Source organism: Phaseolus vulgaris, chromosome 1 (assembly GCF_000499845.2).
Source record: "Phaseolus vulgaris cultivar G19833 chromosome 1, P. vulgaris v2.0, whole genome shotgun sequence".
In the NCBI taxonomy this organism is placed as follows: domain Eukaryota; kingdom Viridiplantae; phylum Streptophyta; class Magnoliopsida; order Fabales; family Fabaceae; genus Phaseolus; species Phaseolus vulgaris.
In genome coordinates, this window is record NC_023759.2 from 38,087,843 (window position 1) to 38,105,755 (window position 17,913).

Consider the following 17,913-nt stretch of genomic DNA (forward strand, 5'->3'; position numbering starts at 1 on the left):
TTAACAAAGGCTAAAACCATTGAAAATATAAAAAATAACCCAGTTAAAAATAATTTTTTCCTACACCATACCACTACACCTGATTTCAACGGAAAGACGAAAATGTCCTAAAAGAATGAGGTGCATATAAAATTACCTTCCGGACTCCATTTTCTGGAATATGTGTTCCGTATTTCTTTTTCCAGAATAAATTTTTTGAATTACAAAATTTCTTATTCGGAATGGGCTTTTCATTTTTTTTCTGGATTTTCATTTTCGGAACACAATAATCACTCTTCTGGATATTCTTTTCTAAAATGTATTATTTCAATTCTGGATTTTATTATCTGTAATAGAATTTTGATTTTTGTTTTCAGATTTTTATTTCCTAAATTCAACAACCTCTTCCGGATTTATTTTTCCAGAATATATTATTTTCAATTCCGAATTTTATTTCCAAAATAAAGGGTATTTTTGGAAATTAAAATAATATGTTGGGTGCAGGTTAAAAATGATTGGGTGTAAGAAGCATTTGCCTTGAAAATATACAGGTGCCGGAGACTTAAACCAATAGGGTTTCAGCGGTGTAGCTTGGGCCTAAGAATGGTTTGGGCTCGTGACCAAATTCTTATTTACTCCTGCTATTTACAATTCCATATTCTACTAAATGCACCTCTTTAAATCTTTTTTTATTTAAAATGATATGTTTACTTTCATTTGATTTTTTTTTTGTTTCATGCTCTAAAAAATGTGTTAGAGAAAAGTGTTTAGAGGAGTATGTTTTAGAACACTCTACATCTCAGCAAGTATTCGTCGGAAAAAATCTTCATTTTCATGTTTTGAAAAGTACCTTTGTAAATATTCAAAAAATAATTTTTTTCTACATAATGTATTCTGAAATGTAAAAAGAGTGTTACGAAAATTAAAATTAGTTCTTTACATATTCTGAAACATTTTGGAATACATTTTTGTTTCATAGCATTTGAAAATTACTTTCTCAAACATTTGTTTTCTTAATATTCTGAAAATTACTTTCTCAAACATAAAAATAAAAGAATATTATGAAAAGGATAAACAAATAATTCTCAAGCACCTTTGTTAATCTCTTTTAACATTTCAAAATACAAACTAAAATACATTTTATTTTCTTAAAAGAAAGTATTTCCCATAATATAAATCAAGGAATAGAAAATAAAGATAAATATATTATTGAAATAAAAGAATTAAAATGAGTTATAATATAATGTAATAGTTATTAAAATTCTCTCCTTCCCCCTCATAATTTTTATTGCGCTAAAATATATTGAGTATAAAATGTTACCACTAGTGCAAAAAGAAGAAAATGATACTCTTTATTTAGTGTGGCTTTTGCGCTACCCGCTTTCATAAAAAACGCGGTGGCATTTTTGAAATTATTTTGATTTACGAATGCAGCTATTTGTATAGCTGCACTTGTAAATCAAAGCGCTTGATTTACGAATGCGGCTATTTGTATATAAATCAAAGCGTTTGATTTACGAATGTGGCTATTTGTATAGTCGCATTCGTAAATCAAAACTCTTTGATTTACGAATGTGGTTTTACCTTTAGCCGCATTCGTAAATCCTTTTTTACCCTAAATTTTAAGCACGCCACACACAATTTCATACTTTCTTTCTCGTCTTTGCCTTCGTTTCGCGTTCACACTCTGAGTTCGTCTCCTTCTGCTGCATCTGCATTCCATTTGTGCAATGTAAGTTCTTGAGCTCTCTTTCTTCCTCTTCATCTTCACAAATATATGCATAGATGTTTTCGTTTTTCTTATATATGTTTTTTTCCTTGCATTGGTGGTCTCGAAGCATTGTTTCGTTGGCTGGCATTCGTTTTTCTTACATTGTTTGATTTCTTGCATTGCTCAATACTCTTTCATTGTCTTCATGGGTTCTTGTGGATTTTTTGGTTTGCTCCGTTGCTGCTTCCCTGTCCGCTGTCGCTTCTGATGCCGCCACCGTTGTTGGCCCTCCCGTGACTCTTCATCAACGTTGCCTTCACACAAGATTGACGATGTTTTAAAATTTTTAAATTTTTTTTTTAATGATTTGGCATGTACAAGTGCGGCTAAAACAAATAGCCACACTTGAAAATTGTATTTATAAATGCGGCTATATAGCCGCATTTGTATTTCTTGATTTACAAGTGCGTGTTGATCAAATGCGACTATAAAGCCGCATTTATAAATTCGAAATAGTCGCACTTGTTTATGTTTCTGCACGAGTGTACCTTTATCAATTAATAATTTTATATATACTACAAGAAAATCAAATCATGAAATAGAAACCAATTTTTAGAGACAAAAAATAATTAGTTGCTATAGTAATTAAATTAGAAATCATTTTAGAGACAAAAAAAATGTTGGTTTCTAAATTAGTTTATATTATTGTTAAATGGTTTCTAAATTAGTATCTAGTTAGAAACCAATGTTTTTGCTACCAAATTTAGAAACTAAATAATTGGTAGTTAAAACATTGTTAGCTAATTAGATACAAATTTAGAAACCATTTAACAATAATAAAAACTAATTTAGAAACCAATTTTTTTTATTTTCTAGAATGGTCTCTAATTTAGTTACTATAACAACTATTATTTTTGGTATCTAAAATTTGTTTCTATTTTATGTTTTTCTTGTAGTGATAATTATTTTATCCATTCATATAAAATGTTAAAATTGAAACATAATAATAAAATTATTAAAAAAATTATCTTTTAATATATTTTAAAATATATTCCGTGTTATTAAAAAGAGATATGAAATTAATTTAAATTTTTTAACTACAATCTATATTAAAAGAACTTTAAATTTAATTAATTGTAAGCTTTTAGAAATTATAATGCGATTAAAACTATTCAATAATGTAATATTTAGTATAAGCTAAGCTATATATAATAATGTAATATTTAGTATAAGCTAAGCTATATATATATATATGTATAGTTTACTATTCACATAGATCCACTTTTATGGGACCACTTTTCGTAATTGAGAAGGTTTGGGACTATTTAATGTCTGTTTTGGTTTGACTACCTTAATCTTTAATCAAATTGGTTGAAATATTTTTATCAGTGGTGTAATTCAAATATAAAATAACATTAATAAATTTGATTTCATATCTAAAAAGATAAAATATAGCTAGTATCGTTAATAAATTTTACATTTATTTAATCTGAAACTACTTATATAATGCATGGCAAATTACTATGTGAGTAAGACCCATAATGGTAGTGTTATGGAACTGAGTAATACTTTGGACTCCAAGAAAAAGAAGCAAATAGTGTGACCAAAAACTCATCTATGGATGCTGCTGGTGCAACCCTTTTGGGTTACATCTTCTCCTCCTCCTTGGCTTTCCTTCTTCTCACTCTACTTATATAATGCATTTTACGAACCAAAAATGGCAGTGTTTCTCCACCATCTCCACCCATCATCGGTCATCTCCACCTTGTGGGTTCCGTCATACCGAAATCATTCCAAGCTCTGGCTCGCCGTTATGGCCCTCTCATTCAGCTCCGTTTAGGTGCCTCAACATGCGTAGTTGTCTCCAACGCCCAAGTCGCTAAACAAGTCATGAAAGCACATGACCTCAATTTCTGTAACCGACCCCAGTTTGGATCCTCAGAGAACTACTTATACAAAGACTCTGATTTCATCACTGTCCCATATGGTCCTTATTGGCGCTTCATCAAAAAGCTTTGCGTTACTCAACTTCTCTCCACCACGCAGCTTGGGCGCTTACGGCACATCCGCCAGCAGGAGATAGAGAAGCTCTTGAAATCTCTCCTGGAGTGTTCCTCTGAAGGCAGGGAAACGGATTTGAGCCGTGATCTTACTGCTTTGACCAACAATGGCCTGTGTCGGATGGCCATGAGTACGACCTGTTTGGACCACAATGATGGTGATGATATTATTGGCCTGGTGATGGAGTTTATGGACTTGGCAGCCAAGTTGAGCATAGGTGATGTGTTGGGACCTTTGGGAAAGTTTGACTTGTTTGGGTATGGGAAGAAGCTTGTCAGAATAGTTGGTAAATTCGACGGGATTTTGGAGCGCATCTTACAGGAACATGAAGCGAACAACTCCGAAAGAGGGGACATGATGGATATTCTATTGCGAGTCCACAAAGATCCAAATGCTGAGATGAGGTTAACAAGGAATGATATCAAGGCCTTCTTCCTGGTAAGTTCTTATCTTTTGCCTTGGACATTCACTGTTTTTATGTAAAAAAGTTTCACATTTTTAGAACTTAGACTCAGTTTATAAAACCAATTTTCATAGTTTATTGCCAAAAAAGAAAGTGTAAGGTAGCACAGGAGTAGAGTAGAAAAGTGACTATAGTTTTTGTGGTGTGTTGCAAGGATATTTTCCTAGCGGGAACAGACACGACTTCAACAGCGTCCCAATGGGCCATGGCAGAAATCATGAACAACCCAGGAGTGTTGACGAAGATGAGGGCAGAGATTGATGAAGTAGTGGGTTCTAGCAGGTTGGTCATTGAATCAGACCTTCCAAATCTACCTTATCTCCAAGCTGTTGTGAAGGAAGTGCTAAGACTCCACCCTACGGCACCGTTCAGTCTTAGAGAATCAGCAGAGGAGTGCACCATCAATGGGTATGATATAAAGGGCCAGACACGGACACTGATCAATGTGTACGCCATCATGCGAGACCCAGAAGAGTGGGCGAACCCAGAGGAGTTTATACCAGAAAGGTTCTTGGTAGACGACAGTGATGTGACAAAGGGTGGTGATTTCAGGTACCTTCCATTTGGATCTGGGAGGAGGGGATGCCCTGGATCTTCACTTGCCTTAACGGTTATACAAGGGACAGTTGCATCATTGATCCAATGTTTTGATTGGAAGACGAAAGGGGGAGAGAGGGTTTGTTTGGAAGAAGGATCATCATTTTCTACAGGATTGGCAAAGCCACTTCTTTGTTATCCTGTTACTCGTTTTAATCCTTTTTAATTCTACACTGCTGTTATCTCTATCAAAAGTAGTGTTCTGTCATCTACTATGATGTTGTTTTTAGGTTCATCATCTACTCATTCACCATTCGTGTTGTTTGTTACCACTGTTGTCATATAATGAGGTCTCTCATTCTGCATTGTGCATTGTGCTGTCTTCAATTAATTAACCAACTAAAAGAAGAAATAAAAAAGAACATTCGTTTTTAATTACTTAATATCTTTGTTTCATAGTTTAGTAAAAAAACGTAATTACTTGAAAAATAAAAACTTTAGATTTAAAAGTTATTTTATTATTTTAAACTGAAAAAATACTTTTATATTAAAATTTATTGAATACAGTCAGATCTAGCTTAAAGAAATTGTATCAGTTTGGTTGGACTCATACTTTTATGATCAAAAAGTCTAGTTTCATCCAATCCTATATTGGATAAATTTTTTATTCAAATTAAGTACACAAATAAAATTAATTTAATTTAATATATACCTACATTCATTTAGATTGTTGGTTGAATGGACTGAGCTAAAATTAACCTACTTCAAAATTCCTAAAGTATTGATCAGGAGTGCCTCATGAGATGATATTGTTCACCTATTCAATTTAGCTTTTTCCAAAATCAGTTGTGACTATAGTCAAGACAGATATAAATACAAAAAAAGAAAACATCTCATGGCAGTAATGTTGTTCTTCTATTGTTTGACCCTCCAGGATACCAAAATGTTGCAAAGTCAGCAGTCCACTAATTAATATTGTAGAAAATAATTAGATACAATGAAATGATAGAATCCAAGTTCGAAACAAAAATAAAATACTTTGATTGGTTAAAAGTTTCTCTATAAACACTAATGACGGAAGAAAAAATGGCTTTTCCGAAAAGCTAATTTTAATTATGCACAACTATGCACATAAGCTTAATTTTAGTTTATAGAAAAAGTTTATTTAATTATTCTTGCTTATCTTCGTCTTAAATATAAGTACTAATGGAGATGTTTATCTAAACAGGATTTAGAACAACTTGTAAGATGAAGTGTAGCTATTATACCTGGATGGAGAATAGGAAAAAGCATGCAAGGTCTAACAATCAATGGAGGTTGTAGAAATTGTCAATGCCCTTGTCAATGTGAAACGACCAAGCAACCCAGATACCGATCAAGTTCAAAATGAAAGCAACAAATTGTAAGGTGAGATGATTGATCTTTTGAAGTTTTTAGTTCCAGATAGAGTCTTGTATGCAAGCATCCCAGTAAATTGTGAGAATAAAAGAAGGTAGTTTCTAACATAAAAGTATCTATTGATATTGATTTACATTCAGATTATGAAAAAAATCATACATGGAGACAAAACAAACATCAAATCTTATTTGAACTTAAGTACATGATAAAATACTTAAATTTAGTTATTATTCAATCAAATTTTGTGTTGAAAATATTTGCAGTTAAATGAATGTAGTTGAGTGTAGTGTAAAATCTGTAGAACAAATATAAATTATTCTCATGTGAAGCTGAAGTTCTTATCTCTTGAAGTTTGGTGTGATTTGAACATATGGAACTTGCGAAATCATAATTATGAAGAAATGGCACAGGTACATGGATAATAGAAATTTGTGCGTGATTTCATAGTTTGAGTGGTTAAGGTAAGGCTCTTGAGATGAATTGAAAGCATTGGTTAACTTTAAACATGTTACCAGCTGGTGGCATGCTTGGCAGTACCTTAAATAGATTTTATGTTTATATTAGGTATTATCATTCTTCACCAATCCTTATACTTTTATTTACTTGTCCTTCATTGCAGAGTCTATGTATTGCAGGTTTTTCTAATGGTTATCAACAGTTTTCTACCAGTTTTTCTGTTGCCTCAGGGGGGAACATTTCGTCAATGGGGGAGCAGAGAATTTCTAGCCAGATGATTCCCACTCCTGGATTCTCAGTCAACAGGAGTCACTCACATATGAACATAGATTCTAATACTAATGGAGATGCATTTCCGGTTACTACAAGAAAAGCTTGATTTAGCTTCCAAATTTTTGCGTGGGCCATTTGTGGACGCTACTCTCGTCGGCCAAAATGAGTAAAAGTCCACGCAAGATTTACATTGGACGCAAAACAGACGCATATATTGATTTAAGATTTTTTTTAAAAACATTTTTGCGTCGGCCGCGGCCCACGCATAGACGTCGGTTTTGTGTCGGTCGCGGCCCACGCATATGCGTCCGCTATAGCCCACGCATGTTTAGAATTTTAAAATTTAAATATTTTTAACGTATAATAAATATTTTAATATTTAATTCTTTATTATATTTATTTTAGAATTATTTCTTTAATGTTATAATAAATTATTTAATTTATCAATTTTGAATATAAATTAATTAAATTAGATTTATTAAATTAAATAAGTGTTTGATTTAAAATTAATTGAGTAAAATAAAATATATATTTAAATTATTTAAATGTTATATAAAATATTTGTTTATTTTAAATATTATTTATGTTAAATTTATTTTATTTATATATTGTCATAACTATTTTATTTTTGAAATTATGATATAAATTAGTTAAATTAAATTTATTAAATTGATAATAATAATATTAAATTTATTAAATTGATGATAATAATATTAAATTTATTAAATTTATTAAATATTAATATTAATACTAATAATATTAATAATATGTATAAGAATATTAATAATATTTATAATAATAATGTTAATTATAATATTAATTATAATGTTAATTATAATATTAATTATAATATTAATTATAATGTTAATTATAATGTTAATTATAATGTTAATTATAATATCTATACTATATATAAAGGAAGGGGATTCCCTTTTAATTGTTATTTTATTTTTTCTAATTTTATCCTTATATTTTTATTTAATTTTATTTTAAAAACAGTTTTAATTTTATTTTATATCTTAAATTTAAAATTAAACATTATAAAATGAGACTTGTTCGGAACATTTCAAAATTGTATATTTTTCTGTTCATCTTTTATATCATCAAACACCTTTTTCAAAGGTCTTTTCTATTTTCTGTAATATCGTTCCAGATTCACAAAATCAACCAGTAAGTCTTTTTTTTTCAATTATAAAATAGATAAAGTAGAAGATAGAAATGCAATATGTGAATTTACTTTTTCTTTTATTCATTTATGCATATCTTTAAATTTAGAGTTTTGTTCTTGAGTTTTGTTCTTTCATGCAATGTATGATGACAATAACACCATAAAAAAAATTTAGGATTTTAAGAGAAAAAAAACTTACCGGATAAAAGTGCATCATTGAGAAATGATCATAAACAGTCCGCATGTTGGTGTAGTGTTCGTTCTTGAATTTTCCGAACATTCAAACTTCGTTCTTGAATTTTCAACTGATACTGATGGAGGGTAGCACCATTTTTTAAATAGCTTTTCTAATTATATGAGTCTTGGAATCTCTTTTGGATTTTTGAATATAAAACTTTGCCTTTAATTCATGAAAAATATCACTTTATGTGCATGGGTTCTGATTTGGAATTTGGGATTTAGTGAATTGCGATTTTGTTGGGTACAAAGAAATCAAAATTGGAAGCCAACCAAATCCATTAGATTGCAAAAAGAAAAGAATAGATGGGTCGAGGTTGGATTCGAATGGATGAAATCGTTACCGAGTTGACGGTTAAGACACTGTTACTCATTGATGGCATAAAATAAAAACATAATTAAATTATATTTAATAAAAAATAAAAAATTAACTGTAACGGTTTTCTATACTTACTTAAATTATTAACAGTAGCGACTCCCAATACTTAATTTCAAGAACTAAACTTAATTTTTTGTATTTAAATAATAAAAAATCACATAAATTAAAAATATATTTAAATTATACTTAAAAATATGTTTTTTTTTAAATATTATCATATTTTACAATACATATTTATTTTCTGAAGATATTTTTTATTTATGCTATCTAATTTTTTTTCATATACTTATTATTTATTTTATATTTTTATTTCATAAATCAATATTGTTTGGTGCTTTTGATTGCTTTCGTTTACCACTCATATAAAAAAAAAAGGTCAACTATAATTCTTGCTGTAGGTTTGTTTTGCATTAGTGATTTGTTATTAAAATTAGTAACACTTGCTTTTGATGTGTACTATAGTACTATTATTTGATGTTTTTTAATTGTTTATGAAAGTGATTTCATAATTTGTTTTACTTTTAGTTTTGATTTATATTCTAGAATTTTTTACATAATTTTTCTAAGAAGACGAAGAATGACCATTGAACAAAGGACAAATGAGCTATCTACACAAAGCAGAACTTATAAAGAAAGGAGATTGAAATCTATTCGACATTTGGCTCGATCAATCAATAATGCAAGTAACAAACATGTTATATAACACAACAAATTTTTTTATTTTTTTTATAGTTTTATAGATTCATTCATTCATTTAACTTGACATTTGAAGGATCTAATGATAACGAAGCAGGACCAAGTAACACACATGTTACTGAACTTGGTTAGTACACTTTTATGCTTAAGATGTCAATTTCCAAAAAGTATAGTATTTAAAAAGTCAGATGCAATATCTATACGAAGAAAAACTTATAGAGAAAGAAAAAACAATATTCTTGATATGACAAATATTGTTCCAGGAAGGAGATTGTCAATCTATTCGACATTTGGCTCGGTCAATAAATGATGCAGGTAACACATATTGTTGCTTTAAATTGTTCTATGTAATTTTATTCATTTATTTAACTTCACAGGTTCTACTTTTACTCCACAAAACTTTCAAGGATCAAATGATAATGAAGCAGGACTAAGTAATACAAATATCATTGACATTGAAAATGGTTAGTATATTTTTATCGCAATATTTACGTGATGGAAGTTCAATGAAATACTTCACTTTTTTGAAAGATTATTACACATGTAGGAAGGCAACAAAGATTTCGACGGATACATAACTGTGCTTGAAATTTTAGAAACACTGTTGCGATGGTAATGTTTCAATTGTCAACTCCGACTACATGTGCACATTGTCATGCACAATTATTTTACCATGAATCACGTGATATGTGTTGCTCGGGTGGAAAAGTATTACTTCCCCGTGTTACTGCTCCGGATGAGTTGGTTCAAATATTTTCTGGTTGTTCTTCTGAAAGTAGACACTTTAGACAACATATTAGAAGTTACAACCATGTGTTTTCATTCACTTCACTTGGTGTTCACATGGATGAAAATATAGTTGCAACTGGTCATGGTATATATAGTTTTCGTGCTCAAGGTACAATGTATCACAGGATTGGAGGCTTTTTTCCAAATGAGGGGTCTAGGCCACGTTTTTTGCAATTGTACATTTATGACACTGAACATGAATTACAAAATAGGATGTTGGAAACTCCTCATCTCCATCAAACTATTGTTAATAAGTTGCAACAAATACTACATCGGTGCAATCCTTTTGTGCATGTATTCAGACAACTTGCTCAAGAACAAAATATACATGAATGTACTTTACTCATTAAAGAGCGTCCTGTCAATCAACCACAATATAATCTTCCAACTGCATCTCAAGTAGTAGCAATAATTGTTACTGGGGACACATAATCAATGGCACGTGGACGAGACATTAAAGTTGTAAGTCATGATGGGAACTTAATAAACATTCAAGAAACTGTGGGATATTATGACCCTTTACAATATCCACTATTATTTCCTTTTGGAACATATGGTTGGGATCTCAACACAAAAAATCATACTGGCCAAAATATCTCATGCCGAGAATATTATAACTACATGCTTCAGGTAACTTCCAACATAATTATATATATCATTTCCAACAATTTACATACCAATGTTGTGTCATAAAATTAATACACATACATCATTACTTCAATGTAGATTTGTCCCAATGATCACTCTACAATATTACAAGCAGGACGACTTTTACAACAATATGTTGTAGACAACTATGTGAAGATTGAAGTAGGAAGGTTACGATGGATTCGAAATCATCAAAATAATATTCGTGCTGAAGTGTATCAAGGTTTGCAAGATGCTTTGCATGAAGGACAAACTCACACAGGTACATAATGTATCTAACATACTACATCTATTACATTTAAATATATCAAAACTCATACTATTTTTTTATTCAAGGAAATGTTGGACATAGGACAATATTACCATCATCATTTATTGGTAGTCGTCGAGACTTGACACAACGATATGAAGATGGCATGACAATTGTTGCTCATGATGGTAAACCTGATATTTTCCTTACAATGACATGCAATCCTTCTTGGAATGAAATTTCTTCAGAGCTTAAACATTTTCAAACTCCACAAGATCGTCCTGACTTGCTCACAAGAATATTTCGAGCAAAATTTGAACAATTGAAGGAAGATGTGATTGATAAAGGAGTTCTTGGAAAAGTTAAAAGTTACATGTATGTGACTGAATTTAAAAAACGTGGACTACCCCATGTGCATATGTTACTTATCTTACAAGATAATGATAAATTACGTGATCCAGAAGATTATGATAGCATTGTTAGAGCAGAAATACCAAAAAGTGAAGAAGAGCCACAGTTGCACGAAGCTGTACTGAAACACATGATACACGGGCCTTGCGGAACTCTTAATCCAAGATCACCATGTATGAATTAAAATCAATGCAAGAAAAAATATCCTAAAGAGTTCTTGGAAGAAACACGTCAAGGTAATGACTCATATCCACAATACAAAAGACGTTTCAATGCACCAGTATCTATAAATAGAAATGTGACTGTTGACAAGAAATGGGTGGTTCCTTATAACCCTTGGTTGTTGTTAAATATGATTGTCATATAAATGTTGAAGTGTGCAGTAGCATCAAAAGTATTAAATATTTATACAAGTATGTCTACAAAGGTCCAGATCGAGTAGCAATGGAGGTTCATAGAGGATCAATTGTAGATGAAGTTCAACAATATATTGATGCTAGATGGATTTGTGCTCCGGAGGCTTTATGGAAAATATTCAGATTTACACTTTATCGAATGAATCCAAGTGTAGAAAGATTACAAATTCATTTACCAAATCGTCATCAGGTGCGCTTCTATTTTATTTTTCTATAAAAGAAATAAATGTTTTCGTAATGTATAGTGATCCAGCCGGTTGACCAGAGCGCAAGAGTCTTGCCACGTCAAAGGTATCTTCCTCTGGATCGACTCTGCACCACGCTAGCTTCCGTCCTTCACACCTCGATTCTCCTCAAGAACCTGCAAAAGACAGAGTGGCGCCGCTGCGGCCGATCGCGCTCCGACGCTCAAGTCAGTGACGGAATCACCAAAACTCTAAGAGAGAAAAGCTAAAACTCAAGGAACCGTGCAAAATCTCTCTCTCAGCGTACTCAAGTATTCTCAAAGCGTAAAGAAGTGTTCTAAACGCGCCTACCTCAGAATCTGTTAAGAGTTCCTTATATACCTGTGCATTTTCTCTCTCCTGACAGTTACACCTCTGGACACGTGGCTCGCATCCATCTGTACACGTGTCACCATCTGGAACGTCTTCTACTTCAGCGTCACTTCTACTCTTCAGGCTGTTCGACTAAGTTATCCATGCAAGGAGTAACTCGGTGCATAGCTGCCTTGGAGCGCGATCTCTTCTAGTGGCGAGCACGGGGTGTCACCATGCACACCTTCTCTGTGGTCTCGCCTGCCGCTATCATGATTTGCATTACTTGCTCATCGTGCATGTTCTGGTAAACTGTTCCCTTGCCTCAACCTCTGGCCAGGGGATGATCATCTGATAACTTCATCCTTCGTACTCGTGCCCTTTGAAAGCCTTGAACAAGCTTCCCTGATCTTTCGGCGATGTCCCCCTCTCGGCGATCTCTAACCACTTGGTCGTCTAAGCTCGCAGACGGCGACTACGGCACAAGTCTGGTGACCGCCGGTTTAGATATGCTAGAGATCGGAGCACGCCAACTTAACGATTGGCGACTACACAGACCTCCCGATGTACTTCCCTTCTGTCAGTCAGGTGTTCCGCTTAACACGCCTATATTATCGCTCGCTGCCACGTCATCACTCCCGACTACCTGGTCGGTAAATATAGTATAAATTCATGTAAACTGAAGTTGCACCTCAGATTTGAAACTTTCTTTGTTGGTTCTTATTTTATCTATTTGTCCTTCTGTAGTTTTAGAGAGAGAAGATGAAGAGATCAAAGTGGTGCAATATTTCAATTCATCATCTCTGTTTTTTACTTTCTATTTCAGGTGCGCTTCTATAAGCATCAAAACATAAGTGATGTATTAAATGATGACAACACTTCTAAAACCATGCTCACAGAATTCTTTGCACTAAATTGTCGAGATCCACATTCTAGAAGTTATTTGTGTAGAGAAATTACACAACATTATTGTTGGCATAACAGACAAAAGGAATGGTACCCAAGAAGGTCAAGGAAGAAAGTTATTGGTCGAATTTATACTGTATCTCCTTCAGAAGGAGAAAAATTCTTCTTGAGTATTTTGTTATCCCATATAAGAGGGCCAACCAGTTGGGAATACCTATTATCACTGAATCAAACATATTTCCCCACATTTAAAAAAGCAGCTGAAAAATGGGGATATTTTTAGAAAGTGATAATAGCATTCATGAATGCTTAGTCAAAGCATCAAGTTTACAGATGTTCGAAGTCTTTAGAATGAGTTTTGTATCTTTATGGCAGAAGATTATACTTCAAGAAGTACTTCTATGGGCATCAACGTTAATATGCTATTGAGGGATTTGAATGATCTTCTTATTCAACATGGTAAAACAATCAATAATTTTGATTTACCAGCATTAACATTGGATGCATTTGAAAATACTTCAGTACCAAGAATTATACAAGAAGAGTTATCAATACAAATACCTAATGAAGATGTTGACAATGTACACAGATTGAATATTGATCAGTTGATTGCTTTCAATACCATTTTAGATGTAATTCATCGTAAGCAAAGTCAAGTATTTTTTGTGGACGGACCAGGAGGAACCGGTAAAACATTCCTTTACCGTACATTAATTGCATATTATAAAAGTAAAGGAAAAATTATTTTAGCGACAGCCTCCTCTAGTATAGCTACAACATTATTACCTGGTGGTCGAACTGCACATTCTCGATTTAAGATACCTATTAATGTAGAAGTTGGTTCCTTTTGTTCAATAAGCAAACAATCTGATCTTGCAAAGCTACTAAGAGAAACAACAGCAATTATTTGGGATGAAGCACCAATGACCAATAGATATGCTTTAGAGGCATTAGATAGATCATTAAAGGACATTCTAGATTGTGATGCTCCATTTGGGGGGAAAGTGATGATATTAGGAGGAGATTTTCGCCAGGTACTACCAGTTGTTCAAAAGGGTACAAAGGCACAAATGATTTTTGCATGTATTGTTAAGTCTCTTTTATGGAGTAACACAAAGGTATTGCATTTACAACAAAACATGCGATCATTGCAAGATCACAATTTTGCAGAATACCTCATGCGCATTGGAGATGGGATTGAACCTACAATTCTTGATGATATGGTGAAAATACCCCATGAACTAGCAATACCATGGGAAGGAGAAAGTTCATTACAAAAACTTATACAAGAAACATTTCCCCAATTGCAATTTCATACATGGGATGCATCTTATATGGTTCAGAGAGCCATATTGACTCCAAAAAATGAAGATGTTGAAATACTTAATAACATGATTATTGATCATTTTCCAGGAGAACAACATAATCTATTGTCATTTGATGAAGTTGAAGGAGACACACATAGTCTATACCAACAAGAGTACTTGCACTCCATTGCTCCAGGTGACTTGCCACCTCATATTTTAAAGCTTAAAAAAGGTGCACCATTAATGTTGTTGCGAAACATAGACCCTAAATCTGGGTTATGTAATGGGACGAGATTATTGTGTCGTGGGTTCTACATGAACATGTTGGATATTGAAATCTTGACAGGTCAACATGCTGGAAAAAGATCTTTCTTACCAAGAATTAAACATAAAACAACAGAAAGTGCAGGTCTCCCATTTGTGCTTATTAGGAAACAATTTCCTATGAAATTAAGTTTTGCCATTACTATAAATAAATCACAGGGGCAAACTATACCTAATGTTGGAATTTACCTTCCACGACACGTTTTTAGTCATGGTCAATTATATGTTGCAGTATCAAGAGGTGTTTCTCAAGCTTCAACAAAAATTCTTATTAAAAAATGATACCTTGAAGGAGAAGATGGAAATTTTACCAAAAATGTTGTTTATAAAGATATTTTATTATCACAAAATCAGGTATTGTTCGTTTTATTTATGTGTGACGCATAAATATAAGTATAGGTGATTATTCTACTGACATTATTTCTTTTATATATATATATATATATATATATATATATATATATATCCAAGGTAACATAATATACAAGGAGCCCTTACAGTTGAATGAAGATATCAAAACAAAGCATTCACACATTTATCTACACAAACAGGTAATTATCAATATATGTATATTGCATATATATGTGTGTATTTTGCAATTTATTCATAATTGACATTCTTTCATAGGAAACAAAATTTGTAAAGACTGGAACAATTAGAAGGATGATCAATCACTCACATTGATTAAGCCAATTGACATCAAGGTATAATGATTTTACATAATGATGATGATAATGATATTTTTTCATTCAATGTACTATAAATTTATAATGTTATAAATAAGTGTACAAATAATAATATTTTTTAATTTTTAATTTTAATTTGAATATTAAATATAAATACATATAAATGAAAAAAATAAAAAATGCGGATACACAGGCGCGCCCGCTAGTAATATTAATAATAATTTAATAATAATGTTAATAATAATTTAATAATATGAGTATAATTTATTTTATTATTATTATTAATAATTATATTAATATGTATATATTATATTAATAATAAGTATAATAAAAATGATAATATGACTAAAGAATTTGTTTGGTCTAGTGGTTAATGCTTCCCTGGTCACTGGAAGGACTTGAGTTCGTTTACAAGCTGTATATTGTTTCCAATCAAGCCATATCCACTATTTATAGCACCATTTGAGTTTGTAAATGGCTTCTGTAGTAAACCAGATCTCAATCCAATACCTATTTGACTGTTGATGTTCTGCAATAATATTACATGACTATTTTGGCCACCAACATGCTGCTTCTGCTACTGAAGTTGTGACAGTGGTACCATAGTAGACTCTACACCCACTACAAGAAAATGATGGATTTGTGTGAGACAGAAATGGACGCAAAACTTGAAAAACGGACGCTTATGTGTCTGCTAAGCATCCCACGAAAAAACCCTGGAAACAAATCGAAATTAGCGTTGGACGCATTTTATGCCTCCACTTATGTCAATTCACCTAAACACTTGCACCGGCACTTTGATCGAAATCAAAAATCAGTAATGCAAGGTAATATTTTTCTCACTCTTTTTAATTTTATTTTATCAAGGAATGAGACTAAGACCTTCACCTATAACCCAACACCTGTATTAAGCTTCATAACCTTTTAGGACTATGTTTTTTTGTGATCAGTATACACATATGTGTGTCTGTATACACATTACTGATAGCAAAGGGTAATCAATGTAAAAGAAAGTTGTAGAATAGGGTACAAAAGAAATTGATGATTAAGTTTGTGTATGAAGTGAAAGCTGTTAGAACAACTAGATCATCTCTTTTTTTCTGTCATTGGATGTTTTTTTTCCCTTCTCTTATATTGTTGAGTTGATATGTTCGCTTGGGCATATATATGTTCAGCTTGGTTAAACTGAAAAATGGCAGGAGTTTATTCGAGAGCTACAAAAATTGATCCGTGATGTCCAGGTGAATGATTATAGAACACCTTTTGCATAGATATTTTTAACCATTTAGTGTTCTATGTGTTGTGCAATATAATGTTTTCATACACTTGTTCGATTACTTGTTGAGTCCTTGTTTTACAATGGAAAACTTTATTAGGTTCAAGTTGTTATTTATGTCTTTATTTGAGTTAGTGAGGATATTTAGTATTTTTTTTTCTAAATATGAGACTATATATATTTGAATAAAAATTGTCATTTGTTCGGTCTCTTTTGTTTTTGGTGAAGTATTTTTTTGGATAATGATACATGGACAACCTAAAATTTTTATAGAACCATATTACAACTCCCAATACTATTATTTTAATATTTTTTTATATCATTTAATTACAAAATTTACCCTTTATTATATATATTTATTTCTAAATCCATCACATCAAGGGTTGTATACAACTCTTGGAATTGTCAACCTCTCATTTTCTTTTTTTTTTCCAATTAATATTGTTGTTAGCTCTTCCTTTTTCTGATGCGGTTCTTCATTTCTTAGGTATATAATTTAATTAATTAAAGTTCAATAGATTTCGAATTGATTCCTTTGGTGTTGCTAAAAGTGAAAAAAATTGATAATCGAACTAACATTCTTGATATAGTTTCAGCTTTTGGTTTGTTCTTGAAAAAGATTCATTGTCTTGCAGACATTTCTTGAGCTGGAAGAATTATTAATTCTTTCTAACACATGAGTTGCACTATATGCATTCAAAATTGTAATGGGTTAAGAGTTTATCATTGTTCACTTTTTGGTTTGGAAATTTTATCTTTATGAATAGACTTTTTGAAGTTTCATAATTTGTTATGATATAGATATTGTAATTGTGGTCCAGGCTCAGACTCTTTTTAAGAAGGAGAGGTTAAGAAGTACCAATTGAATTACTAAATAATGTTGGTACGCTTCAGTTTGAAAAGATTCAAGCTTGATTTTTTTAGTTGTAACTTATATGTCGCTCATTTTTTTCTCAACATAATAGATGTTGGATAGCTGAATTTAGAGGGTAAATTTCCTATCTAG

The 17,913-nt window shown here is 31.8% G+C and overlaps 1 protein-coding gene and 3 pseudogenes across 1 annotated transcript; all 4 read left to right on the plus strand.

The window, feature by feature from the left end:
* Positions 1-3,231: 3,231 nt before the first annotated feature.
* Positions 3,232-5,116, plus strand: LOC137814104 (3,9-dihydroxypterocarpan 6A-monooxygenase-like; annotated as a pseudogene).
* Positions 5,117-6,061: 945 nt separating this feature from the next.
* Positions 6,062-11,065, plus strand: LOC137816007 (uncharacterized; annotated as a pseudogene).
* Positions 11,066-11,211: 146 nt separating this feature from the next.
* LOC137816009 (uncharacterized) lies at positions 11,212-11,640 on the plus strand. Its single transcript, XM_068619112.1, has one exon. The coding sequence runs from the start codon at positions 11,212-11,214 to the stop codon at positions 11,638-11,640; it is 429 nt and encodes a 142-aa protein (XP_068475213.1).
* A 2,175-nt stretch (positions 11,641-13,815) lies between these two features.
* On the plus strand, positions 13,816-15,227 carry LOC137816010 (uncharacterized; annotated as a pseudogene).
* Positions 15,228-17,913: the final 2,686 nt, after the last annotated feature.

Coding starts and splice junctions, on each gene's coding strand:
- LOC137816009 (XM_068619112.1), top strand. CDS start 11,212: ATGACAATTGTTGCTCATGATGGTAAACCTGATATTTTCCTTACAATG.